The following is a 27,394-nucleotide window of genomic DNA, read 5'->3' as shown; positions in this document are numbered from 1 at the left end:
TTGTTTATATTACGTTATTTTTCATTTCTAGAATTTTCTAATCGGTCTCCATTTATATTTGGATAAAAATTAATAAAACATTGTATTTTTTAAAAGACCAACATCCATCACCTCCCATCTAGACCTTGCCTAGGGCAGAGAAATTAGCCCTTGCAGGTGACTTAAATCTCAGCACGAAGGCACGCGGGTGAGTAACATCACAGAAGAATAGTACAAACGAACACAAAGCTTTCCTGCGTCGAATATTGCCTCCTGCCACGCGGTTGCTCTAAATGCGGAAGAAGAGACTCCCAAGGCCTCCCACGTGCTCTTTATGCCTACGCTAATACAACCACTTTCGAGATCCTCCTCCCACCCCATATCCGACTTCACGAGTAGGCAACGTCACTGGCGCGCTCCCCCAATCAGAACGAAGCAGACGTTCCTTCCCCGCTGACATAACAGAGGAGACCAATCGGCAGCGAGCACGCCTTGCAGACTCTTTCCCCTCCCCCACATGACAACTCAAAACAGAATGCGTCAGACCGGGAGCGTTGGTACAGTCGCCCACTCACACGCATGCGCAGTGCTGACCGCGTTCCCATGGCCACGCAGGCGCAATCGTCACTCTTTGCGGGCCTCTCTGTCCCCTCCTTTCTCTCAGCCGGCGGAAGCACGGCCCAATCTGAGAGGAGGAAGAAGCAGGGAAGGGGCGGGGTCGCCAGTGGCGCCTGTTCCGGTCGCGAGGGGGCTTCCTGGTCGCAGCAGGCAGCGCTAGTGAGTAACGCGTGTGAGCGCGAGGGGGAGGTCGCCTCCCCTCCCCCACTCTCCCCTCAGGCCAGCCTCGGGGAGTGACGACCCTCGCCTCCATCGCTGCCCCTCACTCGTCGCCCCTCTGCTCAGTCAGCCTCGGCCCTTGCCAAACGGGGGTGGTGGTTCTGTGGTGGGGAGAAGTTTGTGGGGGTTTTAATCCGTCCAGTTTGTATGGAGCACAAGGTTGTGTGTGGGGGGCGATTTAAATGTGAAAGGAACAATTGTTCTCTCGACCGGCAGGCATTTTAGTCATGCTCAGAGGCACCCTTTTGTTAGACTGTGCGTGTGTGTCCCCCGCCGCCCCCTTAGCTGGTTCCTATCACAAGTCGTGGAGGCGGTTGAGAGTGTCGTCATAGTTGTGGCGACCCCGAAAGGTGTTCGAGGCAAGGGTCGCTCAGAGGTAGTTTGAGATTGCCTGTCTCTGTGTAGCGACCCTGGACTTCCTTGCTGGCAGTCCTGATTTAGATGAAGAAGAGCCCTCGGCTATTCCACTTGTGAAGCCCCTCCCAATCCCCCCCCCCCCACACACACACAACTAGAGTGTTTTAAACAAAATTGAGTAACGCCAATGATGATGGCGGGCATTCGTAATTCCGTAATTCACACTTTCTCCTATGAAGGACATAAGATATTATTGTTAAGTACTGTAGTGATTGAAACAAAATGCATAAATGTTAAAATTAACACCGTGAAAAACTGTTGCTATAACCGAAGGGTTGCTTAGAGACTACCCAACATTATGACAACATATGTAAGAAATGTCAGTGTCAGTGTAAAAAATATTACACACCTTGTGAGGCTTTAAGCTTCAGCCTATTCAAGCCTATAGCTAAGTCCAGCACTGCTTGCTGGGCCCTCATCCAAAATTAACCAGGGCTAACCCTGTTTACTTTCCATGATCTGACAAGATTGGGGTAGCCTGGGCTGTTTCTCAGAAGACATCACAATTCCTCAGCTTCCCTGAGATAAAACTGCTGAGTGTGTGTGTGTGGGGGGGGGGTATAGCCTAGGGAGAGGGGAAAGCAGCAGAGTTGATTACAGTGGGACCTTGGAGGTAAGAACAACGCCGAAGTTCTCGGCCATCTTAAGGACTCCTTAAAAGCTTACAAGTAGCTGTACTAGTCTGAAGGAAGTGCCTTTTATGGCTTCTGTTTTGGAGCGTTTATTTTATTAGAATTTTTAATTTCTCCCTTCCCTTTTTGGGTTCAGGGCAGCTTCCATCAATAAATATAGTAAACAAATCAATTTGTTAAGCAGATTTGGCATGTTACTTCATCTGATATGGTGAGACTGCAAGTGTTAGACGTTTTTCTTAAGCTTAATACTTTGCATTTTTGTACCCTATTTCAAGAGTGTTAAATGCACTGTTGGTAATCTCACAAAAGTACATCAGTGTTATTCCCCAAGTCTAAGATGACAGAAAAGGAGGCCTGGGAATGAGATAACGGTTTGCTTGAGGACCTTAAATGCATTCAAGGCAAGGGTGAGATTTGAACCTGTTGTACAAATTCATACTATATCTTTTATAATGTCCAAAATGTTTCACTAGTCATATATTTGATGAGTTAGGGTCTTACTGATAAAAGTTTCTACCTTAATGGGTTTTAGTTGTTAAGTGGCTCCTGGATTATTTTGATCACTGTAGAACACACAGGTGCTCTTATGAAAAAGTACCTACAATGATCCTGTTTTTCTCATCTTTGAGTCTAGAATAGTTGCTTTTTAAGTTGGCAGATTATTTACTGTTATTGTTAACTTAATTTATAGTCTGCCTTTCTGTCTGGGACTCATGGTGGATTACAAATAAGAATTATTTAGTCAGTCACCAACTGAATCACAAAATACGACTGCATAATGAGAGTAGTGTGCATACTCTGCTTAGCTCTTGTTAATAACTGAGCTGTGGCATTCTGTACCAACCTGAGTTTCTGAGTTTACTTTGAGATGTAAATATAGTGTATCACTGAAGTCTAGCCTCATTGTTACAGTAGTATGGATCTGGATGGCCGTGTCAAGATTGGCGACCATATTCCAAGTTAAACTTGAGTTGGAAAAAAACAAGGGGTTTTTTTTGCAGCTGCATCAACTCTGGCAGTAATGCTGAATCCAGTCTAACTCAGTGATGGCGAACCTTTTCGAGACCGAGTGCCCAAATTGCAACCCAAAACCCACTTATTTATTGCAAAGTGCCAACGCGGCAATTTAACTTGAATAACCCCCTTGAGCAGGGGCCAGCCTGCTGTAGCCTCCAGCAAGTCCTACATGCGACGCTCTGCGCTTCTCTAGCATCTTTGCCGCCTCGCCCCCCCCCCCCCCGGGCAGCAGCCACCTGGAGAACAGGCACCTGGAGAACAGTTATATAGCCACAGCAGCCAGACAACAATTCAGGAACTCTACTGCATCGCCAGAGAATTGGTTAAGGAGATAATACAAGGAGCTGAGTATGCAAGTCCAGTATATTGGATGACAACACATCCCCTCTTCACCAGAACTTAAGCGTAAAATGATTTCTCCTAAGGTTTTATGTACAAATTGAAAAGCCAGGGGAATAAGATTGCAGCCTATTGCAGCCACACAAGAAGGCCCCACACTGATGATGAACTGCTCTCTAAATGGCAATCCTTTGAATCTAGTCTATGAGTGGTGATTTGAATCACTCCAATACCAACATTTGCCTTCCAACACCTCAACAAGATAGCGTGGTCCACGGTATCAAAGGTGGCAGATAAATCCAGCAGCAAACCACAAAGAGGCATGGTCTTTGTATCAGAGGTCCCCTGAGGGCACCTTTGAAATTCTGAAACAGAGGGGCAGGCACAACCGCAAGATACTTGCAGTAGGAAAGGGGGCTGCATACATAGGAAATCCAAGTGAGAGGACTAAGGGGTACTTTGGAAAATCACATTGGGAAAGAGGAATAAAAGAATAAACACTGGTGGCTGCTGTGGCTGAAGCAATGCCATTTTAATTTGTGCAGTCAGGCAGAAGCCTTGCTAGGCAACAGTTCCAACTAACTGTACCCATTTTCTAAAAACACTTGGTGGGGTTCCAAGCAAGGTGTCAGCAGGTGCCATGCCACCCACAGATACCTCAGGGCTTTGTTCAGATGGTGGTTATCCTCTAAAGCCACCAGGGCAGTCTCTGTCCCAAAGCCCAACCTGAAACGAGACAGGAAAGGATTTAGGGAAGATGAGTTATTCAGAAAGACGTGGAATTGGTTCATTACCACTTTTCCAATCACTTTGCCTAGAAAGGACAGATTGGAGTCTGGACTCTTCTGAGTGGCATCATTTTTCTGTAGTGATGTTAATTTATACACTAATAATCACTTCTTTTAGTGGCTGAGAGAAGGAGCCCTGAGTTTGTGATTTAGTTATGATAAAACATTTAGGGGTCGTTGATGTGATCCTTACATTATTTTAGCAGTCAGGATAGACTAGGATCCGGAGTACACATAGTGGCTTTCACAGATCCTGGGATCTTGTTAGCGTTCATCATAGGATCTGGGTCAAACAATTTCATAATGAGACCATGTAAAATATTGGGCATTTCTTCTGACTGACCTGGGTTACAGCCTGCATCCAAATCAGAGTGTAGTTGTGATTTTTTTAAATCAGCAAAAGGGTTTGCAAAAGTATCACAACTGATTTTTCCTGAAACAGTAAAGGCTCAGATTTAGGAGGCAACAGATGCTGAGCTGTCCTGACCTGAATGGTCAGATCTTGGAGGCTAAGCAGGATTGCCCTGGTTAGTACTGAGATGTGAGGCTGCCAAGGAAGTCCAGAGTCACCACACAGAAGCAAGCAATGGCAAGCCACCTTCTTTTGCCTCGAAAACCTTACGGGGTCACTGTTAAGTCATTCGTGCCTTAGTGACTGATTGGGATGGTCATGAACTAGCCGGTCCAGCGGTAGTGGAAAAGAAATGTTTCTTGGCTGCTGTGACTGCTGCTTCACATAACGTTTTGTATGACATCAAAATGTGTGTATGTGAATATTTTTGGTCATTTCTTGTTGATTCGTTGTCAGTTACTTTTACATTAAGTGATGGAGGATGAATTCTTGTTTTAGCCAATTGCTTTTTCTGCTGGCTTCATTATTGAGTTCAGTGGAGGTTTTTAAAGGAATAATGGAATGATGAGAAACTTGGAAGAACTTAGGTAAGGGTTAGAGGTTAGGTTTTTGTGTGTGGTAATGATAACTGTAGTGTTATTCTTCAGTCATATGTCATAGTTCTAATAAAAGAAACTGAAGAGTTTGGGGTTAGGTTTTGTGGCAGAAATAAATAAAAAAGAATGGTTGTTAAAATGCAAAATCTTGAAAACTAACTCCTACAGTTTTGGGGCGACTGTTGGAGCAAAATAAATTTGTCTAGACCCTGGGATATTAACTGTAATGTGAGGTACAGTTGACCAAGGACTAACAGATTGCTTCTTACCTTTGTCATTTATTATTTATTCAATTGATTGATAGGCTCAGAGCTGCTAAATCATGAGGTGATTATAAATCCTTTAAATAGTTGGAATTGTGCATCTCTTTCTCTGAACATCCATCTGCTGCTATATCCATGGACAGGTTTTCACAGATCTAATACTTTCTGGACAATTTTTACTTGCACTCTTGATGCATCTTTTTAACTTTCACAGTGTAGTCCAATTTTCAAACTTTTTTTTGCAGCCACAAGTGCTAGAAATTTACCACACAAGCGCTAAGATGTTCAGTTTGAATGTTAGTGCTCAGATGATGTTCAACAATTTATTATTAAATTGTGAAAATCAGCAGTTCTGTCACAGATGGTCTGTGTCTCTATCTAACGCTCCATCTAAGATTGTTCATCCACATCTGTGTGGCTTGGCTATATGGCTTGACTCAAGAGCCTTGAGTCAATAATCACCTTCATCTTCTGCTTTGTATGATGCCAAAAGGGTGGTTATTAAGTCAAGGCATTTCTTCTAAGGAATACCTTCTCAAGCTAAGATTGATATGAATGAACCTGAAGTGTGGAAAATTAAGTCCCTCCCAGCATATATTGTATCCTTTTGAGTGCAAACCGCCTGCCATTATAGCACCAGGACTTGTTAGCTTTGCTTAAGATATGGAAGTTCAGCTGCTTCTTGCTATTGCTATTTCAGTTCATGGGTTCTGGGTTTAAAAACTGGAAAGCACTTTCTATTAGAAGGTCATGATTGATGTTTGAAAAATGTCTGAGTATTTATTACATACCAAACATTTTGAAACTCTGGGCATTACCCAAATGTAACACAAAGTTGTGTGCCAGCTGGTTGATTTTTAGTCTTACACTTTCATTTGCCAATAGAAACAAATGCACAACATCTGGTCTGAGTATTTTGGACAACTCTATTGAGCTTGAGGCATACGGCTCGTACCAGGGCCAAGCTGGAGCCCATCTGAGCTGGGGCTGTTTTGGCACTTGAAATGTGTGTGTAGGGGGAAATAGCCTTGTCCCGCAGACCCAATCAGGATCAGGCCTTCACAGCATTGTTAAATGGCCAACTTTATTTGTAAAATCGTGGCGGCATTCATGGATCTAACCAGCAGACACTGTAACATCTAGGGGCAATTTCTGGTTGCCAGAGATGACAAGGTAAACCTGGTGAACGTTGCCTGTTTAATTGAAAGTTTTTAGGTAGAGACTAAAGGAAACATTAGCCTGTTTCAGGAAAAAAGTAGGTTTGATATATTTTATTTTTCAACCTACAGGAATGTTTGTGTGCTTTTTTTGGTTTTGTGTCCAGTATGATCCTTACTGCGCTGTCTGAACCGTGGCAATAAATAAGTAAGCATTTAGTCAGTGTTCTTTTTATATGTAGTGACTTTTTGACTCTTCTTCCCAGCAGTCATTTTCTGATGTCCATCCAAAGTCCCTTCAGGTCCTGTTTTGGAGTGACATACCATGAGGCATGGCTACTCCCTAAATGAAATATTGGCTCTCCCCCCATGGGGGAACTTCCTGTTTATACAGAGGTGTCTCTGTGTGTTGTTTTCCTATGCATGGAGGTGTAGTAATGGCTGTGCTTTTTTGTTTTGTTTTTTGCAGTGGGATTTGTGTAGAAAGAGAGCCAGCACAGTGTAGTGGTTAAGAGTGGTGCACTCTAACGTGGAGAACCAGTGTTGGTTTCCCACTCCTTCACATGAAGCCTGCTGGGTGACCTTGGGCCAGTCACAGTTCTCCCAGAACTCTCTCAACCCATGCAGAGGCAGGCAGTGGCAAGTCACTCTGAATGTCTCTTGCTTTGAAAACCCCATGGAGTCGCCATAAGTCAACTGTGCTTTTTGTGTAAGTAGAACTTTCAGAATATGATGTCTGGAGTAGGCCCCTCTGGAGGGCATTATGCTGATTGGTACACAACATGACTATTGCAGAATGGTCACCATTTCTGTGTGGTTGGATTCTCTGTTGCAGTGACAGTGTCTGTTTAGAAAACTTGTGGGTCAAGATAGAGATTGCCTCAGAACATCTACCACCCTAACTATAGAATAGTGAAGTGGAAAATAGGAGATGTGGAAAAGTTGAAGACATTTGGTTGAATCCAGATATGTCATTCCCTCAGTGTGGTTTTTTTACTGTTTATCTTAGCCTTTTGAATACTCAGTCTTGTTTTTGCTTGAGTCATCTCCTTCATTGTCTCCTCATTCTCGCCCTTCTTCATCTCCTTCTCTGTCTCCTCCTCCTCCTCTTTTTCCTCCTCCTTTTCTTCTTTGCCTTCATTTTCTCTTCCTCCTCTTCCTCCTTTGACTTCTCCTTCTCTCACTTTCTGTCTCTAGTCAGAAGTTTAGGTCAAGCCATATATTTCTGACCTATAAATGACCTGTAAAAGGAGGGAAGGGGTTGAGATTGCTTAATAAATCTAGATCATTATGCAAGGAATTCTTTAGCAAGAGCATTGGTCAAGTTAGGAACAGGCAGGGGTATATGTACCTGAGAAACCCTTGAATTGTCAACTACAAGGTACTGGAGGTGTTTGGCCATTTATGCACAAACTTACCTCTTTAATGTTGGGTAGTCAGTTTTCTGTAAGCACAGCATTTATGTTTTGAAGACTGCTGATTTAACAATGGAAGCAGCTGTGATGCACTGAGATTTCTGTTTCAACAATTTGGGTTTTTCTTTTTTAACAGATAACGCTACTTTTCCACAATGTTTGGTGGATATGAGGATATAGAAGCATTTGAAGATGATATTTACTGTGAAGAGTCCTCCAGTGAAACAAGTATTGATAGTGAGGTAGAATTTCATCTTTACAGCCAAGTGCATTATGCCCAGGCTCTTGCAGATGTCAGTGGACAAGAAGAAACTGAAGGAGCTGGACCTCTGGAGAAGCAGATTCAGTATTCAGTGAGTAAACAGGACCAGAAAGATAATTTTGTAGTAATTTCAGACAGCGACATCATTCAAATTTCAGATAGTCCTGATGTCATCATCTTGTCAGATACCCCTGATGAAGATAGTGTTTACAAAAGTAAACTCCAGATGTTGACCACTCCAGAGTCTCCAACACTAGAAAGAACATACAATCACACGGACCCCATCTCAGTTAATCCTTCTGAGACTACCCTGGACTCAAAGGGTTCGTCTACAGTCACTGCAAGAAAGGAGAAGAGAATTCATCGGAAGTCTGTCTCTTTTCACCGTGATGGTGTTCGCATGATCCACAAGATCCTGGTAATAGAGGACAGCTCCAGCGATGAGAATGAGGATGAAGATGTGACAAGCACAGTCTCTGAAAGTGACAATGAGAGCTGGATGTTGTTGGGTGGTGCCAGAGATATCAGAGATGAAAACATCCTCTTAAACCTTGAGGGCTGTGGAAGTTCAGCCACTGAAGGTTAGTAAGTGGTGGATGACCCCAAATACAGTTAAGCTATTGGGAAGATCTGATGATCAGAATGGAAATAAAGGGTAAAAGGGCAGATAAGAGCAGAGGAGTATCGGGGGGAAATGGCGCCCGGGAAAACCCCTCCCTTGGCCTCCCTGTGCCCTTCCCCACTTGGGGGTGGGACTCAGGGGTGGCTCGGCCGGGCAGTGCAGCAGCAGAAGCCATCGTAGCCACCCCCCAGGCCTCCCTGCAGGCCACCTCCTGCCCTCCCAGGGCCTCGGATGGGCGCTATGGCAGCAGGCCAACTCCTGGCAACAGGCCAGCCCTGGCTTTAGGTGCCTCCCCTGTGCCAACCAAGCTCTTCTGAGCCAGGTTGGCGCAGGAAAGGAGGGGGGTGGGGGCAATTTTACACCCCGCAGTTGCACCCGGGGTCATTTGACCTCCCCGTCCCCCTTGCAGATATGCCACTGGATAAGGATAAGTGTTGGTAATCAAGGTGTGACATAGGTAGTACAAACTAATTTTAGAAATAAGTGTGATGAATAATTATAAAATTACATTCAGGCTAAAGTTTTCAGCATCCTTCCTAGTGATTAAATCACAGCACACTGGTTGAGCTAACTTTGAAATAAATGAACATGCTTGAGATAGTGCTGCCACTTATATCCTATAGTACATGTGTTTTCACACTGCAGGTGGTGTGGATTTTCAGGGGGAAAAGAATGGAGAAATTATATTAGTAATTCAGAACAAGAGGAGGAAAGAGACCCAATCAACATTTGAGATAGTAAGTTTAACCCACAGGTATAATACCATGAACAAGAGAAATAAATAAACTGTAGTATAGTGTGCAGCGGAAGGAATTTGAATGGACAAATCAGACTTTGGCATGAATCGATAGCATTTTGCATCTTCTTCCTTTTGCGGCAGCCTTTGTAAAACCACTCAGAAATCCCCTGAACATGTGTGAAACCGCCCTGCTGCTCATGTGAGAGGGCTTGTGTCCATCCCAATCGCTGAAGAATTTAGCAGGGAAAGGATAGCAACTCCAGTAAATGCTATTGAGGCAAATGGCACAGTTCTGGTGCTGATCTTGTGTTGTATCTGTTCATACGTGGTGCCAGCAAGAAACATGCTTTTCCTATTATGTATATTCTTGATAAGGAAATGCAGGCAATTGTAGTTACCTGGCACTTGTGCTGGGTGTATGCTGGCATTTGCTGCTTAAACACATTTCAGTTTCATAAAGGGCATGTAAAATGGTTTGAGTATCCCCATTTTATAAAATGTTCCAAATCTTTTGCCATACATGCTCATAATCTGACAAGTGACCTATGGTGTGTTTTAAACTAATTTTCTACACAAGTACTGAAGAAGTACAGAAGAAATGAGGTAGGTACAAATGTTGAAATGCAGCCAGTAACAGCGAACACAGAAGTTTTGTTCCGCAGTACATTTTAAGCACAACGTTTGGGGAATACTGAAAAATTTAATTGAGTCTTTAAAATTTTTTTAAAATCTCATTTTTTCCCTGTTCAAGTAAGGCTTGTTTGTAGCTGAATTTTGCTAGCGTGCTCCTTATTGGTACACTGAGTCTAAACTTTGTCTTTTAAGATTTAGATTTAGTACAAAAATACCATCATTGCATCAGTTCAGATTCCATGGGTTATAATAGACCGTGAGATTTGAAGGGCAGGGAAATGTCCTTTCCCTGTGGATTTTTGGCTTCATTTTACTTCCCTTCTGGTTTTACTTCCTCAGTCTTTGCCCCTCCGTCCAGTCTTCGCACCTGCCGCTTTTTCTTCCCTCCATTTGCGATCTTCCAGTTTCATGATGGGGTAAATTACCAACGACTTCTCATGAGAACGCCCCATGCAATTTTGACAGCATAACTGTTTATGGCTGCCTACACCATTCAGAAATGACTGCTGAGGTCTTTTGAGGTCATCTTGTGAGATATGGAGACTTAAACCTATCTTATGTGTAACTCCCCCTTTTTCGGATTTTTCTGCAATACAATATGTTAGCATATAAACAATAATTATGCACTAAGTGTTAACTCACCGCATATTTAGCGGCATATTTGTGAGGAGTAAAGCCAAGATAATTCTTCGAGATGGTAAAGAAAACTTGGACCTAATAAGGAATAGAACTCGGGTGTTAAGCAATAATGTTACAGCTGAAACTCATGGACGATTCATAAAGCTGCCCACATGATGAGTAAAGTAAAAAGGGTAAAGTTTCCCCTTCAGTCGTGTCTGACCCTGGGGTACCACTGCAAGCAGTGATTTCATAGGCAAGCCATTTTTGTGGGGTAGTTTGCCATTGCTTTCCCCGGCTATTCTTTACCCCCTAGCTATGTGCTAGGTACTCATTTACCGACCAAGGAATGGATGGATGGCTGAGTTGACCATGAGCCAGCTGCCAGGATATCTGACCCACAGGGGGCTCGAACTCCTGGCCATGTGAGTGGCAGTGCAAGCACTTAACCACTACACCACGTGGCTCCTTCTGGATGGGACTAAACCAGTGAATTTTGAACAGATTAGACTCTAGCACTGATGCCACAAGAGCAGTTCTCAGGGAACCCTGATCCAAAGATGGCACAGTGGTAGGCTCTGGTTGTCAGCTGCTGGGGAATGAGGTGGTAGGGTAGGTATGGCCCCTGGTGGAACCTTTTATGTGGAGTCCTGTATATCTTTTCATGCTGCCTCTTTTAAGGGTAGGATAGCAGCTACTATACCAGTCTCACAGTTTATTTAAAAACAAACTCAGTCTTCTACCATACACTGATTGGGGAAGACACAGTCAGCATTTTCAGTTCTTTCGGATTGTCTCGTCATCAAATAACATTTTAATTATCACAATGGAAGTTCAGAATTCTACTTTTGAACACATAATGTGATTGGACAATTGCTTGTGTGTAGGAAGTTGAAAATGGGTACTGTGGGGAAAAATAGTAGAAGCAAGTAAAAGTTGGTGGAAAGGAACTGTTCTTCCAGACCACTCTAATTTTGCTGTTGTGTTATACAAAAACTTTTATTCCATTTGCTTTCTTTTTGCCTCTGGTCTTGTCATTATTACTTTGATTGTGAGCATTTTCAGCATTGTGACAGATCTATCATTGAGTCTGAGGAATAGATCAGGATATACGTACAAATAAATAGGTTGAGTCGTAACGTTAAAAGAAGCTAGTGTTTTCTAGCAAAAAAGTTTTCTTCGCTGGTGATATAACAACTATCAAATGCAACGTAATGTGTTTTTAGTATGCTTGTACTACTTTTATTGAGATTGAAATGCCAGAATTATTTAGTGCAGAGCTATGTTCTGGTTTCAGAACCTTCTGTCAGGTTTTAACACATGTGTGGCTTTGAAACTTTTACTCCAGATGTTCTAAAATGATAGAAATTAAAACTTGCTTTCGGGTTACGTTCACTACCTTTCTGGTACTGAACACATTTTTGCTTGAAGAAGGTGGTATGGACTCGAGCAGAACATCTGAGAAGTAGGATGTCCCAACCAATGCTGTTTCTTTCCTTGCTTCCTCAAATATGGCTCCTGCAGATACATCATGGGTCTTTTGGTAACAGAATGAGGTGCAAATGGGAGTCTGCCCTGGGAAGGTGAAATTGGTGATTTCTGCCAAAGCTTGAAGTGCATTTCTTCTTGCAGAAGAAGGACCGTGGGAGTACCTCACTGTTTGTAATACTTATTTAATGTCTGATTGGGGCTCATCTTGATGGTTATTGTTCCTCATGCTTTATATGTTGTGTTTGAAAACTCATGGGCTGAAGCCTAAAAATAAGTCTTTGGTTAATTGCTTGAACAGGTTATTATTTCAGATAATTGAATGTCACTGTAAAATCCTAACATGCATGTTCCCTAAGTTTTCAAAATTTAAATTTAAGTCTGCTTCAGAATTTAAGCACAACCTTTTTCTGAAGTAGTGGAAGATTGTGCTCATAGGATGGCCTTTCCTTTCTCAGTATGCAACATGCCTGGTTTGATTATAAATTGGGAACTAAAACATAAATACTGTGACAGATGATACTGTGACAGCCTGCTGTGTCAGTTGCCTAAAAAAAGGGCTTTTGTGCTAGAAATGTTAAAAGTGCGCAAATGTCGGAAATTAGTACTTAAGGAAAAGATTGAAGCACATTTGTTTATCATCCAGAACCATACTCTCACTCCCGTATTCAGCTTGTAACCATGGTTTAATGCTTTTGAGACAACACTGTGATTCCAGATTTGGAGAAGGAAGTACCCCTATCTTTGGTCTCGGATGTTTACCTGTAGTAGGGGTGGAAGTACTTGCTTTAAAATATAGCTAGGATCCAGATAGCCATGCAGTTGTTCCAGATGCCGATGGGCTTTTTAACAGTCCCCCCCCCCCCCGGATGCCACATGACAAATCTCTTTTGAAAGAGAAGGCAATTTTTGAAGCAGTTTGTGATTTGTCACTGGGATCTTTTACTCACTCAATTTCCCCAAAGCTTTGGATATGTTGAGAATAACTATTTGGATTATAGTTTATCTTTGCTAGCAAGTACAGAATTAAATATATTTGAATCCACTGAAATCAGTGAGTTTAAATGCTCCAAACTCCATTCTAGATTATGCCCACTTTGTTTAGATGTTTACCACAGTGTGTTTCTCTTCAAGTTGCTTTCAGTATTTTACACCTTGTATAAAGGATTCATTTCATCCATTTTCTTTTGGGGTAATATTATGGGAGGAAAGTCAAATTAATATTTTTTATATTCTTGCTTTCCTTGTACATGCTGCTAGGATATAAACAAAGTTTGGTTCCTTTTCAGTTCTCAGAATTCTGTGCTTTCCGATGTATAATCTTTCCTGAATGTGGACATTCACGTCATTTGAGTTTTGTAGTGAAATGGTTTAATTCTCTTTTAGCAAAGTAGATGGGTCATACCTTTTTGACTTTCTTGCAGTGATCGAAAACACTGTAGTTATCTGCAGTTCAGTAAGGGACCCCTCCTTTTGGTACCATTCATGTCAACCACATTTCTTTTTCCCTACTTTGTATGGATAAAATTTATTGGTTTAAAATAATTAGGCATCCCATCGTGACCTTTCCTTTCTTGACTATGCAGGTCCTGTGACCTGCTTGTTACAAAAGCTTAGTATGTGATGTGACTGTAGAGTCTAATTTTGTTTTTGCAAGAAGTCAGTTGTTCTCCAGCATCTGTACTATTGTCCTTATCAAGTGAGCTATACATGTCCTTAACATTTACTTTCTGTTTTTCATGTGTATTAGATTGATCTCGGTGCTGTAGTAGTATCATGAGGCTGAATGCCTTGACCACTTTTTCTGTTTTTCTTCGCAAGTAAGATCCCTCCAGAACCTGAAGCCTTCAGGAACCGTCATGTGGTTGCCAACAGATTTTATTTTTCAAAAAAAAATGTGACTTTATTTAAAATGAAGGCGTAACATCCTGAGCTTTAATTTGTCATCACTAATTATAGGTGTTTTCTACTATTTCATGCTGTCACTGCTTCTTGTGAACAGTATTAAAATGAAATGCATTTTGAAGCTGCCCAGGAGACAGAAACCATCATTAGAAGCTTTGGTACCTTCATAGCAATGCTGGCATTTTAAAGAAACGTTGGAAGTTGGTACAAGACTGAGGTGTTTGACTAGCTTCTAGGTTTTTCTGGAAGTACTGCTTGTTACCATACTATTTCTGACACTTTCCCCCCAAATTGACTAGTTTTGAATTCTGGTCCTGCGTCAAGCCAGAAGCTATAATTGTAAAAAAAGAAGGGAAAAACAAAAAAAAGTGGGGGGGGGGGGGAGCACAGTGCTTGTAGAATTGTGTGGTGCTTTATTGAAAGACTGAGTTTTGTATACTGGCACTTTAATCCCCCCCCTCCCCCCCGACCAATGGGACAACAACAATAAAGAACATGTGATTTATTTGGCTTTCGAAGTGTACCGGATTTACATCCCCAAACCTGTCAATAGAACTAGCATTTAGGAAATGAGAGATGAAGAAAAATAAATGTGTAGAGCAGATTGTGGAGGCAGTGGCTGGTGGGCAGATGCGCTTTAGATAGAATGTCTGATGCTGACTATTAGTATATAAATTGAGAAGGAGGCCTTTTCCTGGAATTCGCAGTTTATGTTTTGAATCAATTTGCTTTTTATCTGACAGGGCCTTCTGCTCACACTGCCGTTAGTGGAAGCTTTAAATCTTGGATTATAGAGAGGAAAAGACATAGGCCCTACTCTTTCTAAACAGGTTTCTTAAAAACAACTACCCCCCCCCCCCATTTTAGCGAATAACTTTTGCTAAGCTTACCTATCTCTAGTGAAACTGGTAGACACCTGGCATTAGGGACACAAAATACAGATTCTGTTGGGATTCATCTTCTTCTATGCCTATTAAAGGTTAATAAAGATAAAGATAAAAATAAAGATAAAAATAAAGGATTCATCTTCTGAAGTTAAGCTCAGAAATGTGAATCAGGTTTTATTTAGCAACAGTGATTTGCTACTTACATATGCAAACGTTAGAGTCCATTCAAAAAAGGCAGTCTCATAGAAGATCTAATTCTGGCATTAGCAGCCACGTTTGCAGTATATAGAACCTCCCACTGAGCAGCTATCCTTTAAATGCTATCTGTACTAGTGGAGGGGGCGGGGGGGAGCACAAAATGGAACTTAAACAAGTTGGGAAAACAGCTTTTCAGTTAATAATTATTTATTTCCTTTTCTGACCTTGTTTTCCCCATGACAGTCTGAAATTGATTTTTTAAAAAAGATATAATGATATCTAGGGTAGAACTAACATATCCCTAATAATTCTCAATATGTTTTGACTACATAGTGAATTGTTCATTAAATACCTCACCCACTTAAAAAAAAAAGTTTAACATGCTGCTTCTTGTATATCCTGGGACTGATTATGAAAATATTTGTTCTCTACTTGGGAAGGCAGATTCCTATCTAAAAAGTAAAATAAATTATTCTTTGTTTGAATTAAAACTAGGCTAAATTTATGTATGTTTTCTTCCCATATAAGCCCTGTACATTATCCCATTTTCTGCATATCCTGTCAAAATTTACATCAGCTCATTTCTAAAATGTTATCATACTGGAAATCAAGATTTACCGGGCGGTTAGCTAAAGTACAATTGGAAGCTCTACCTGCAATGTACGTTAAGGTTAACAGCAAGGAATTTTAAGAAAAGCTACACTGTTTTTTTAAAAGTAGCTGTTTCAATCAGTTTATTACTGCTGTGTCAGTAAATATCCTCTTGCACATTTTTTACAGCAAACATTTACTAAGCTGGAGCAGAAGGATGTTCCTTCTGCAGAATTAGTTTCACCTGGTAAAGAGGGTTGTTTGTTTGAAACCCAAACTCTGTTGTTTAAATGAAATAAAAATTATCACAGATTTTTAATTAGAGACAGTGTTTTGAGGCCTAATGGTATAATTTGCCTGTTCTTCTACGTAACTAGGAAGAATCTGCACTTTGCAGGATGAATGACATTTTTTCAGGATTAGACTTTACAGTCTACCTATGCTACATGTTTGTGGGTCAAGATTTATATATCCATGTATCTTGTATACTTTTGTACCTCAGAGTTTATACAATAGTGCTCTAAGCAAACTATTATTACAGAGTTCCTCTCTGTGTTTATGAAGTTCTTGGGATAATTGTTAGTGTTTCAGGACATAATTGTACATGCAAGCTGCTACGTATCTCCCACACTGAACTCATAAATCAGACCAATTTTCTTTTTTTAAAAAAAGATTCAAAATTAACTGTTGATTCCCCGCCCCCCCTGTAACATACATATGAAAGGAGTAAGTAAATTACTACTGTACTGAATTAAATCCAGAATTAGGGCTAATATTATTAAGTAGGGCTTGTGTCCCTGCATCAGACTGCTACTGAACCAGTGAATAATGTTTGCAGCAATGTAATATGTTCTGCTTTTCATGGGGATGAACGAATCCAGTTTAAAGATGCTCCTTTATTTCTAACTTTCATTTTTCCTGCCTTTTGTTTATGGGAACAGTAGCATTATTTAAACATAGGAAGAGCTTTTTGTGCATGAATTATTATAGCGTTGTGCACCCTGGAGCTGTAATAAGCAGTGGGAATCCCTCACTTATTTCTTGGAACAGCACATGCATATGGATATTTGATTAAAAAGGGGAGAAAAAAGGTAATCTTCTTTATGGTACAATACGGGTACACTTGAATATTTTGATTATTTTTTTAAAAAAATTAATAAAACTAATGAAGTTTCTGAGGAAACCTCTGGTGATCTGGACTAAGTCTACCTTCAGCCCTTTCAGCCCCTTGTATCTGTGTAGATTTCTCTGCCTATTGTGGACCTTGGCTTTAACTAATTTAAATTTCCCATGGCTTTGGGTTGCAGACTGTGTTTTCTGCAAGAGTGCCCATGCTTACATGGTCATATTCTGGGAGACTTTTTTCCCCCCTTTTACCCCTTTTTGTCATTTTGTTGGTCGTTAAGAAGGGAGTTTTTCCTGTTCTTGCACCAGTTTGATCTTTCTTCCTTATCCCCATCTCTTTATAGTCCTTATAGGTCTGAAGGAAGCCTGGCTTTGTAGTGTGAGCTTTGAGAATTGGTGGGAAAACTAATTTTGTCTGTTTTTACATAAAATATAACAATTAAGCAGACAGATGTTCTCAGTTGCCCCTTAGAAACAAGGTGATACCAAGCGAGCAGCACATTTGCTTTACCAGTTGACAAAGGCAGTTTGTGACATGACAGAATCACCTTTGTAAAAATATAGTAGGTGTTGCATCATTTGATAACATGACTTTTTAGGAAAATGTCAGTAAAAGGAAAACTGAGAATTTTATTTTTTAAAGCAAGGAAGAACAGAAAAATATTGTTGTTCTGAGTGAAGCCAGATGTTAAAATGAGTAGAATGCAAATACCTTAAACATGCTAAAAACATTAAGTGGCAGTACAAAATAAATAAAAGGAAACAGGTAAACTCTTGGTCTGTTACATAAGTGAGTTAACACAGTCCTGCTACAGTGTGATCTTCTATGCAGTGGCTGCACCACTAAAGCATGTTAATGATCGTTCCATCAGTAATATGGTGTAAAAACAGAATTTATATACTGCATTTATTTGAATGTGAGCTTTCATTAAAATGTGGTTGTTGGGTAACGATTAATGCAAGTGTTTATGGAACAGAGACAAGTAAAACTAAAACTCCTACTTGCTTAACCCTGACCTTCAAACGCCAATCCAAGTAAAAAGGCCTTATAGGACTATATTGTAATTTTCTTTCTTAATTAGTTCTCCTGGGCAAGGAAGAGTGCCCATGGGCCAAGCTGATACTTTGTTCATTTTATTGTACGTTGCAATGGCGCTGTTAATGAGTCAGTTACTGGGAATCATTTTTAATGCATTTTTCTTCCTCTGGTCTGGACACGTTTGCTTAGAAACGGGTTCAGTTGTATAGTGGAACTAGTTCTAAAGTTAGCTTCTTCAGGCTTAACCTGTCATTTTGTGAATTGCCATCTTCTAAAAAGAGATCTTATGGTACTAAATATACATTTTAGTCAGTGTAGTGGTGCTGCAGATTGGAGTGAAGCCTTTCATCTGGTACAAATAATCACCTGACTCCCTCCCCTGCTAGTCTGAGCTGACCAAATTTTTATTCTTTTAGTGCAATGAGGTACTCAGAATTGTAGAATTTTTTTACCCACTACATCAATATACAGTTTCACTCTTTAGGCGTAGCTGTGTTCTGGGGTGGCAGCATAGAAATGTTCTAAATGTTTGGGAACTGACAAGTTCTCTTAAGCCTTTCCCCTTTTAAAAAGTCAGTCCCTTCAGGGTATAGGAATACGTGCCTAAATAATTTTAATTTTGGAAAGCTAAAGGTGCTGCAAAAAGCAACCTTAGTTTGTCATCATTCTGTCAAGTATGTATGAAACAGCTAGCACATAGCTACATCTGGACAGTGCCTCTTGTTTTCAGTTGTCTGATTTCATGCACGGGAAAAATGTGCACCTGTACCAATTCTGCCTCTGTCCTGCCCTATCACATCTGAAAGGGTGTTGTGAATGACTCCTGCCTCGTATTGTGCCTGGGATAGTGACCAGTGCTCATGTATTGCGTGCATCTTCTAGGTCAGTGGTTCTCAACCTGGGGGTCAGGACCCCTTTGGGGGTTGGACGACCCTTTCACAGGGGTCGCCTCTCTGCATCAGTGTTCTCCATCTGTAAAATGGATAAATGTTAGGGTTGGGGGTCACCACAACATGAGGAACTGTATTAAAGGGTCGCATCATTAGGAAGGTTGAGAACTACCGTTCTAGGTGCTCTCGCTAGGATAAGTGGCGTCCTCTGTGAAAGTTCTGGCCACCTAATAAGGGGTGAAAACTTGACTTCTTCCTTTTGTTCACTTCTGTGCATCTTTACTGTTATGCGTTAGGATCTGTTGAGCAGGGTCAATATGTATGGGCCTGCTGAAGTTTTTTTCCCCTCCACAGAAACTGGAAAATAATCAATAATCACAAACTTTTTAAATTCATTCATATTTTTTTTACAAAGCAGAAAGAAATGTTATTTAGTTTACAGAAGTCATGATTGGTTGTATCTTGGATCAAACACCTTTATTTGGGTGACACATTTCTTGCATGTGATGTATGCATTAGGCTCATGAAGTAGACAGTTTCTTGACAATTAAATTATTCTTCTAGATCGTATGCACAATTATAATAATGGGATAAAAACACGCTGTGTTAATGTAGCCTTGGTGGTCATCTATTTTCGTTTTTCCAACGTCTGCTGTTAGTCTGACATGTATTTATAATTCTGTCTTAACAGAAGAAAAAAAGTTAAAAGGATTAGATAGGGTCTGCACTCTGCTCAGGGAGACAATGATAGGATATGAGGAACAATATTCAGGGCAGTTCAGTGAAGCAGAGAGAGAAATCAGTTTACATTTGTAGGGTGTGAGTTCTTAAAATATTCACATGTAGAAAGGATTATTGCCAATTTGTATAATGTTATGAGTTAAACTCTTTACAGGGCAGAGCTCTGAGACACATCTCTTTTAGATATCTAAACTGAAAGTTTGGGGACTGGGAAATGGAAACCAAACAATAACCTTTTCAGCTATCAAATCCAGCGCGTCACAATTTCTATTGTCCTATTTCTAACTCATGTTCTATTACTGTTTTTAATCAAGTTCCTAGAAATGAACTTCTTTCCAAAATCAAGTTTATGGTATGGTACTGACATACAGTATGGTTTGATGAACAAGTATGATTTATAAAAAAAATTGGAAGTGTTTTACAGCATACTTTGGATCATTGTACTTTGTCATTCTTTTTAAAAATAGGTAAATCACTTTCTCGGGCACATTTCAAACTTAAACGTGAGTGCTCGTTGGCTTTCTAAAATGTGTGCCTCATTCAGACTTAATTTGGTTTGTCTTTTGGCCTTCTTCTGTAGACTTTGTGTTGCTACAGTTTGCTCTGTCTAAATGAACTTGGTCAAGGAAATTTGTTAGATTTTTTTTAATGTACTTCTTCTACTGTTCCTTAAGTGTGTCTTAAACCTAGTGTTAGGTCCCTGCTAAAACCAGAACAAAGTTTCTGTGTAGCTGTTCTTTAGTCTACCTTTCTGCAAAAAGACTGTCAAATGTATGGGACTAGCCCACTCTTTTGGAGTCGTTGAGCAGGGGTGGGGGGTGGGGGGTGGGAGGAAATGATCTCAGAAGACTCAAAGGAATTCTTTAAACTTCTAGCGGGGCCAAAGGGTCAATGTCAGATTTAGTCATGCTGTTATTTTAGCCCAGTCGGCCAGAGAGATGGCTGAAAAGTGAGTCTTTTATTTCCTTTTTGTGTGATTATTAACAGGATTAAATGTAAGCCATTGTGTACTTAGTACCAATTAGTTTCTCATCTGAGAGGTTCATTATGATTTTTTCCCCAGTCTTTGTCTTGTAATTTTTTTTCCTAGTGTTTGGTTATGTTTGAGAGTGAAAGGAAGCCTTTCGGAAAACTGTGGCTTTAATATAGTGTTCAATTCTTTTACTCTTCTTTAAGTTGGTAGCATCACGGCTAATGAAAAACTTTGAATTCAAATGCTTTAATGTTGTCTTTTGCCCCCTTTGAAGAAATGCTTCCAGCCACAAGCAGAACTTAGTTTTGACAGTCAAATGTTTAAAACGGAAGTACTTTGGACATCAAGCGTTTCGGACATCGATTAAAATTAAACACTGAGATATGTTTTATGGACTGTTAAAATATGTGCTAGTTGCTTCCCTTTTTAGAAGTCTCATGAGTAACCATTTCACTGTTGGTACAAGCTGTGAACAATGGCTAGGATCGTATAATTAAACATAGCATTGAACTGTTTTCGTCTAGTAGTCAGCATTGTATTTTGACATAAATATGACTGTGTGTGCATGCGTGCACACATGAGGACACAGTTATAACCTTTAATCTATTTCAGTGACTATACATGGCTAACACTTCTAGTATCTAGACAGAATAATATGTTCAGAATTTTAGTCTCCCCCCTTGAAGCTGTCAGTTTTCAGATTTTCTGGAATTTTGAGTGAAATTGCCTACTCATGAGTAAATGGCTTTACAGTTACATCTTAAACTGTATCACAGTAAAAAAATAGTAAAAAGTTCAGTTTTCTCTGTGTTGTAGTTTCTGTTTCATGGAAATTACTGGACGTGTTAAATTCAGACAATTCTTAATTAAAAACAGATTGAACAACAGTTGAATGTTTGACAGTGTGCAGTCTCATGTTACATAACAGACATCAAGAGAACTGGAATTATTCAATAATTGCAAATGTTAGCTTTATAACCTTTTAGTTGGCTTAATTGTCATTTCTTATTAAAATGATCACGCTGCGTTTCTCCAATGATAATACATTACATAAAATTCATAGATTGACTAGCTTTGCTGTGAAATAGTATTCGGCCACAATTTTAATTCTAACAATGCAATTGAAATCTACAGGACCCTTCCAAATGTAATGGTTAGAGCTAGGAAGGTACTAGGATGAACTTTCCAAAAGAATAGTAAACGCAGTGTGTAGCGCTGGCTGTTAGATGGCTGTGGGTATCACTGAACTGTAGTCCTGTCCTAATATTGCAATAGCTGTTAAACCGTTGTAATGGAGGTTTACTACTTCACCCAGTTTTCTTTCTCTGTCCTCAACAGGTTCGTTGTTTCAAAAGTGTCGTAAAGCCGTTAGGCTTAGAAAAATGTATTCATTAGATTTAGCACCATTAGATTTAGAAAGCCATTTGATTTAGAACAAATGTAGCACTTCAACGATATGTAGTGCTGTCGTAATAATATAGGTTTAACTGTGTTTGCTTGTATCTAAGAGGTATACCCATGATGTGTCGACTGTTTAAATATTTTCATTACATATTTTGAAAGGACATTTCAGACAGTGTCCTTAAATCTATGGTATGGCTGCTTCTTCAATAATGCATTATTTTTATCTTAAAGGTTACTATTCGCATTTTTACCTGTGCCCTTTTAGGATTCTCCTAAGCTGCTATGATGATTTAGATAGCAGTTACATATGGTCTGTAGTGTTGCTTGTAATTGTAAAAACATTGGTGTACACAGAAACTTTAAATTAATTAAATATTAGGGAGGCAAAGAACAACAGTATAATATAGGTTTCTGTGATGCTGAGAAATTGTTTTGTAGGAAAACTTAGAGAATAATGATCAGTCTTTAGTAGCCATGCCGGTCTTCAGAAAAAGGAACATGGAACAGGTGAGGGTAACCTTTAATGTTTTGAGAAAATGCTTGGCACAGTCTGAATAAATCTATGCAAAACTTGATTAATAGCCTGTTCAGGAAGCGGGGAGCAAACACCTCTTTCAGAGTCACTCAGTGATGTTACCTTAATTGTTGTCATGTCTGCAGACTTTTTGCCCCAACCTGGATGGCTCATCAGATGGAGAAAGGAAGGGCTAGGATCTGCTATGAAGCATGCTAGGTGACCTTGGGCCGCTCACACACACTTGCAAAGCTTTTCTCACAGGGTTGTTTGAAAAAAAAAAAGGCCAACAATCTATTCCGCTGTGAAAGGCAAGGTAGAAGTGGACAGAATACAACTTACCTGCTTACATTGCCTTTTCTATAACAGAGTATCTTCCGCCATTCAGTTTTGCCATGTTGCCATGTTAAATCTGCATAGGTGACAATATGTGTAGCTGGCCAAATTTTAACAGCCTGGAGGCATAGAGTGCAAAACAAATTATAAAAGCAAATGATAAAAAGCTTAGTAAGACCTAGTTAAGGTAAATATGGCTACTTGGTGTGAGAAAAACACACACACGCACAAATATATAATAGTGATTTAGCATGAATTAATGCACCCTTTGTAGTAAATGTTTTGGCGGATTTTTATTGCCTATATTTTTGCTTCATTCAGGTGGTATATAAACTGTGGACAACAAAAGTGCTTAGCATCAAAGGAGAATATTCATAAGAGTTCCATATTTCTCGATTTAGTGGTGTTCTGTCTAAAAAGTCGATTGAAATTCATTCTGGTAGGCTGGACAGCAGCAATATATGGAAACAGTGGCTAACTCTTCTAATATTTCACAGGCAATTTAGTTGTCAACTTTGCACTAAAGAAGCAGTAACACTGTGTCAAAAGACATTCCTTTTAGTCAGTGCAAACTTTTCTTCTTTTATGCTAAAGAATTATCATTAAAATATTGTTTATTAAAACAGAATTTATTAAAATACTACAGAGGGTAGTGTTAGATATGGTTGGCTCAAACAGGAGCAGTTGCTTCAGTTCTGCCCTAGCACTTCAAATGTGATTTATATTTATGGTCAAATATAAAATTGGTTTGGCTTACATTATTAAGTTACTTTATTGCACCATAGTAGTTGAGTAGTCATTCTCTGGCAGCCCATGACATTTGCTGTAATTGGTTACCCCACACAGGTCAAGTAGGAAGCCACTGCACCCTTGGTTTACTTATTCTTAGTTCAGATTTTGACCTTTGTTGTTCAGATGCCATTTAACTGTGCATCCTTATTTGTAATTAAGCACCCATTTATCTGACTTTATACACAAATGTTACTTATGAGTTTGTATCAGGTCTAATGGGCCAAACTGTCAGTGTGCAAGTCCATGATTCCAAATCTCACCATATCTTGAACTTAAAAACCACTGACATGGCTTCAGTTTCCTCCCTCCCCATCCTACAGTTTGGGAATAATAGATTAGTGTTCTCTTACAAGGTTGCTGTGAGAATTATAGGAAGATAATATACATGGGAACTCTAGAGTACTGATAAACATTGTTGAGATGGAGTTAGAGAACTGAAAGTTGAAAGAGGCCTAAAGACCTCCCAGTCCAACCCCTTGCACCATGCAGGATGGCCTACCACATCCTGGAAAATAGTTGACCAACTTCTGTTGAAGAGCTGAAAAAACAGGACATTCTTTATTTTGAGGTCAAGAGCTTTGCGGATTCTTAAGCAATGCTTATTTGCTCATTGGTAAAGATCTGACTTACTGATTTATTTTTCCTGGCAGCAAATATTAAAAACACTTAAAATGAATGTGATCAAAGCTTTAAAAAATGGAATCGGATGTATATTTTTATTTAGAAAACAATTAAAAATACTCTCTTGGAATTATGATTTCTTTTTAGAAGTAGACTAAATCTTGTTTTTTTTGGGGGGGGGAGTCGATCCCCCCCAATAGGTTGTATTCTCCCAATAAATGTGATCTACAATATAGCAGTCAGTGTTAGAAAGATTTAGCTCTGGAGGGAAAAATATGGCAAACACCATTACTGGAAGGGCAGTAGAGATTTTGTGCTGAGTTTTTTTGCCAATATCCTTAGAATAAGGGAAACGTTACAGAAATAGATTAGAACTATGAATGAAGTAAATATTTTGTTTTGCCACTGTTTGGAAGTCCCTAATTTTATCTGACACTTGTTTTACCACTGTAGTGTTGGCAGGGCTGATAAAAGACATTTTAGAGCTAGAAAGTTTAAATTATCTGTAATAAAAATTGTAGCAATAAAGTAAATTGATAAGTAATACCTTCTAGTAGTATCCATCATCTGTTGCTTGCCAATAGTAACTTGCTCTGCATCAAGGTAAGGCCATGTTATAGGTAAAGTGGATCATGAGACAAAAAGAAAAGGATAGGTAATGTATGAATTAACTGTTAAAAAAAGATGTAATATAAAAATATAGATTGTGCTTCCGATTTGCTGTCTCGAATGTCTTAAACTTTCTTTCAGAATACCGTTCCAGAAAACCTGTTTCTTTCTCTCTTTCTCTCCTGACAAAATTGGCAATTTCCACTGATGCCCTCTTTCTGATTTAGATCTTTCTCATGCTATTCCTTAGGGTCCACTGTCCTCCCAGGATTAGTGGGCAACAGTGGGGAGTGATCAGGCAGGAAAGTTCCATTCTTCTGACAGGAAATTTCGTGTGGATCAAACTCCTTCAAAGTGTGGATCAAACCTCCTTCAAAGGTTCTTTTATATGGACATTATATCTGTAATTGCACATTTTATTCTTGTCCGCCTCCGTTAGCCTTGCCTCTGTTGTCCTTCACAATGTTCTATTGCCCCGCTCTTTTCAGAATATAATTTCTTGGCTATACAGACTTACCTTTTCATTTACTTCTTTTTGTAAGCTGGGGACATATTTTGATAGTGCTCTGTAAATAATAAAAGTGCTCCCCCAAAAGGTTATCTCTTTAGATCAACAAATAACATTCAATACCAGCATACAGTGTTGAACATGGTAGCAAAAATGCAACAGATGAGCCTCAACTGGCTATAACAGTCAAAGAAATATGTTGAGCTTACAGTGGAATGCAAAATGGAAACATCAGTGCCTTGGGGCAATGAAAAAAGGGTAAATTTTGTGCTAAGAGTTATTGGGAAATGGATTGAAAATAAAGCAGCAAGTTTACCAAAACCACGATGTTCAAGTTAGGTGTGCTAGTTTGGACAGTTCTGATTGCCCATCTCAAAAGATATTGTAAAACTAGGAAACTAAAAAAAAAAAGCCCTTGTATTTTATTATTTGAAATCATTTTTATACATTCTATGCTGATTCTAAAACAGTTTGAAGGTCACTACCTGCAAGAAAGTGGAATACTTTGGGATTTTTCAGTTTAGAAAAAAAGATTAAAGTGGGACACTATGATAAACCTCTGTTTTTTCTATATGACAAGTGACGACCCATGATACTTGTGAGGGGATCCCTTCTCCCTCTTAATTTTAACCCCCCATCAGTTCTACCTGAGGGAGGGAAGGGATCTCTCCCATAAGTATTATGGTTCCTACCATCCACTGTTACAGCCACTGCGGCGAGCCTGATGCAGCTCCCAGCATCTACCACGGGGCTACTACACTCCCAGCCTCCTCACCAACATTGACACTGGCAAACCCAACATGGCTCCAGGTTCATTGTGGCTCCTGAAGCACCTCCATCCTCAAAGCTTCTGCCAGTCAGCTTGATACAGCCCCAGCCCCCCAGCGCCCCCATTCACATCAAACCCAGACCTCTGCCACCCATCCTGCTGAGGGTCCTCAAGCCCCTCCACACTCAAAGCTAATGCTGGTTGGCGCAGCTCCCAATCCCTGCGTCTACCAATGACATCAAGGCCAGTAAGCCCATCGTGGTTACATGCTCCACCGTTGAGCCTGTGGCGCCTCCCAAAGGCCCTCCATTCTCATATCTTCTGTGGTCCTGCTTCAAATTGGGCTGCTGCTCATAGGAGGAGGAATCCTAGCCCTTTCCCACACTGGGCAGCCATGCGCTCCCAGAAATCTTTCTAGCAGGGCATGGGTGGTAAAGCTTTCCCTTACTGTTGTCTCCTGGTCACTGGAATTCAGAAATATGCTACCTCTGAATGTGTAGATTTCATGTAGGTATCTAAACAAATAACCATTGGTGGACCAGTCCTCCGTGAATGTATGTGATATTTTGAACCCATGACTAAATCTTGTGGCATTGAGTCCCAAAAGGGAAATTAACTTGGTGCAAGGAAATTCTTTAATGTATTCTAAATCTAGTACCCATCAATTTCATTGTATGCCCCTGAGTTGTAGTATTACGTTAGAGAGGAAAAAGAACTCACTGTCCACCTTCTCCATGTCATCAATGTTTTATAAACCCATGTCCCCCTTCACCTTTTGCAGTTGTGTGATATCTGTTTTGAGATAAGGTGACCATAGTATTCTGAATGCAGCTAATGGATCTACACAAAGGACACTATAATAGTGATGGTTTGTTTACAATTCCTTTTCTGACTCTGTATTTTGCCTTTTTCACTGCTGCTGCTCACACTGTCCATATTTTTTGTTGAGATGTCCATGAGAACCTCAAGAGTTTTTGTGGTCAGTTACCCCTAGTTCAGATACAATCAGTGTGTATGTAAGTCAGAATTCTATTTATTTTTTTGCTCTGAACTGTACCACTTTACATTGAATCTTATTTGCCTTGTTTCTAATTCACTTTGTTTGGAAGGAGTCTTCCCTACTGATTTCTCACTTCTGCTCTTTACTACAGGTTTGGGTACCTAGGTATGAACAGTGAGCTTTCTTCCCTCACATTCACCAAAGCTTCTTTGAGGACTCCTTCCTTATATTCCTTCATATATTCTTTATTCTCAGATTCTGGTTGGGAGCATACTGAAACTTATGACTTATAAACAGATTGCCATACCCCTTTCTTCAGCTTGGAATGTTTAGGA

At 40.0% G+C, this 27,394-nt stretch overlaps 1 protein-coding gene across 3 annotated transcripts in view; it reads left to right on the top strand.

Annotated features, from left to right (window-relative positions):
• Positions 1 to 605: 605 nt before the first annotated feature.
• The window catches only part of ZCCHC7 (zinc finger CCHC-type containing 7), a 168,112-nt gene continuing 141,323 nt past the window's right edge, over positions 606 to 27,394 (top strand). Inside the window, exons 1-3 of one of the 3 annotated variants that reach the window (XM_048503933.1) lie at positions 607 to 756; positions 6,850 to 7,089; positions 7,932 to 8,638. In XM_048503933.1, the coding sequence (XP_048359890.1) occupies positions 7,951 to 8,638 (688 nt within the window). In that variant the 5' untranslated portion in view covers positions 607 to 756; positions 6,850 to 7,089; positions 7,932 to 7,950. Of the gene's footprint in view, positions 757 to 6,849; positions 7,090 to 7,931; positions 8,639 to 27,394 lie in introns of all 3 variants that reach the window. The other 2 variants (XM_048503934.1, XM_048503932.1) reach the window with 2 other exon arrangements.

Source organism: Sphaerodactylus townsendi, linkage group LG07 (assembly GCF_021028975.2).
Source record: "Sphaerodactylus townsendi isolate TG3544 linkage group LG07, MPM_Stown_v2.3, whole genome shotgun sequence".
In the NCBI taxonomy this organism is placed as follows: domain Eukaryota; kingdom Metazoa; phylum Chordata; class Lepidosauria; order Squamata; family Sphaerodactylidae; genus Sphaerodactylus; species Sphaerodactylus townsendi.
This window is presented reverse-complemented; position numbering and strand designations above follow the sequence as displayed.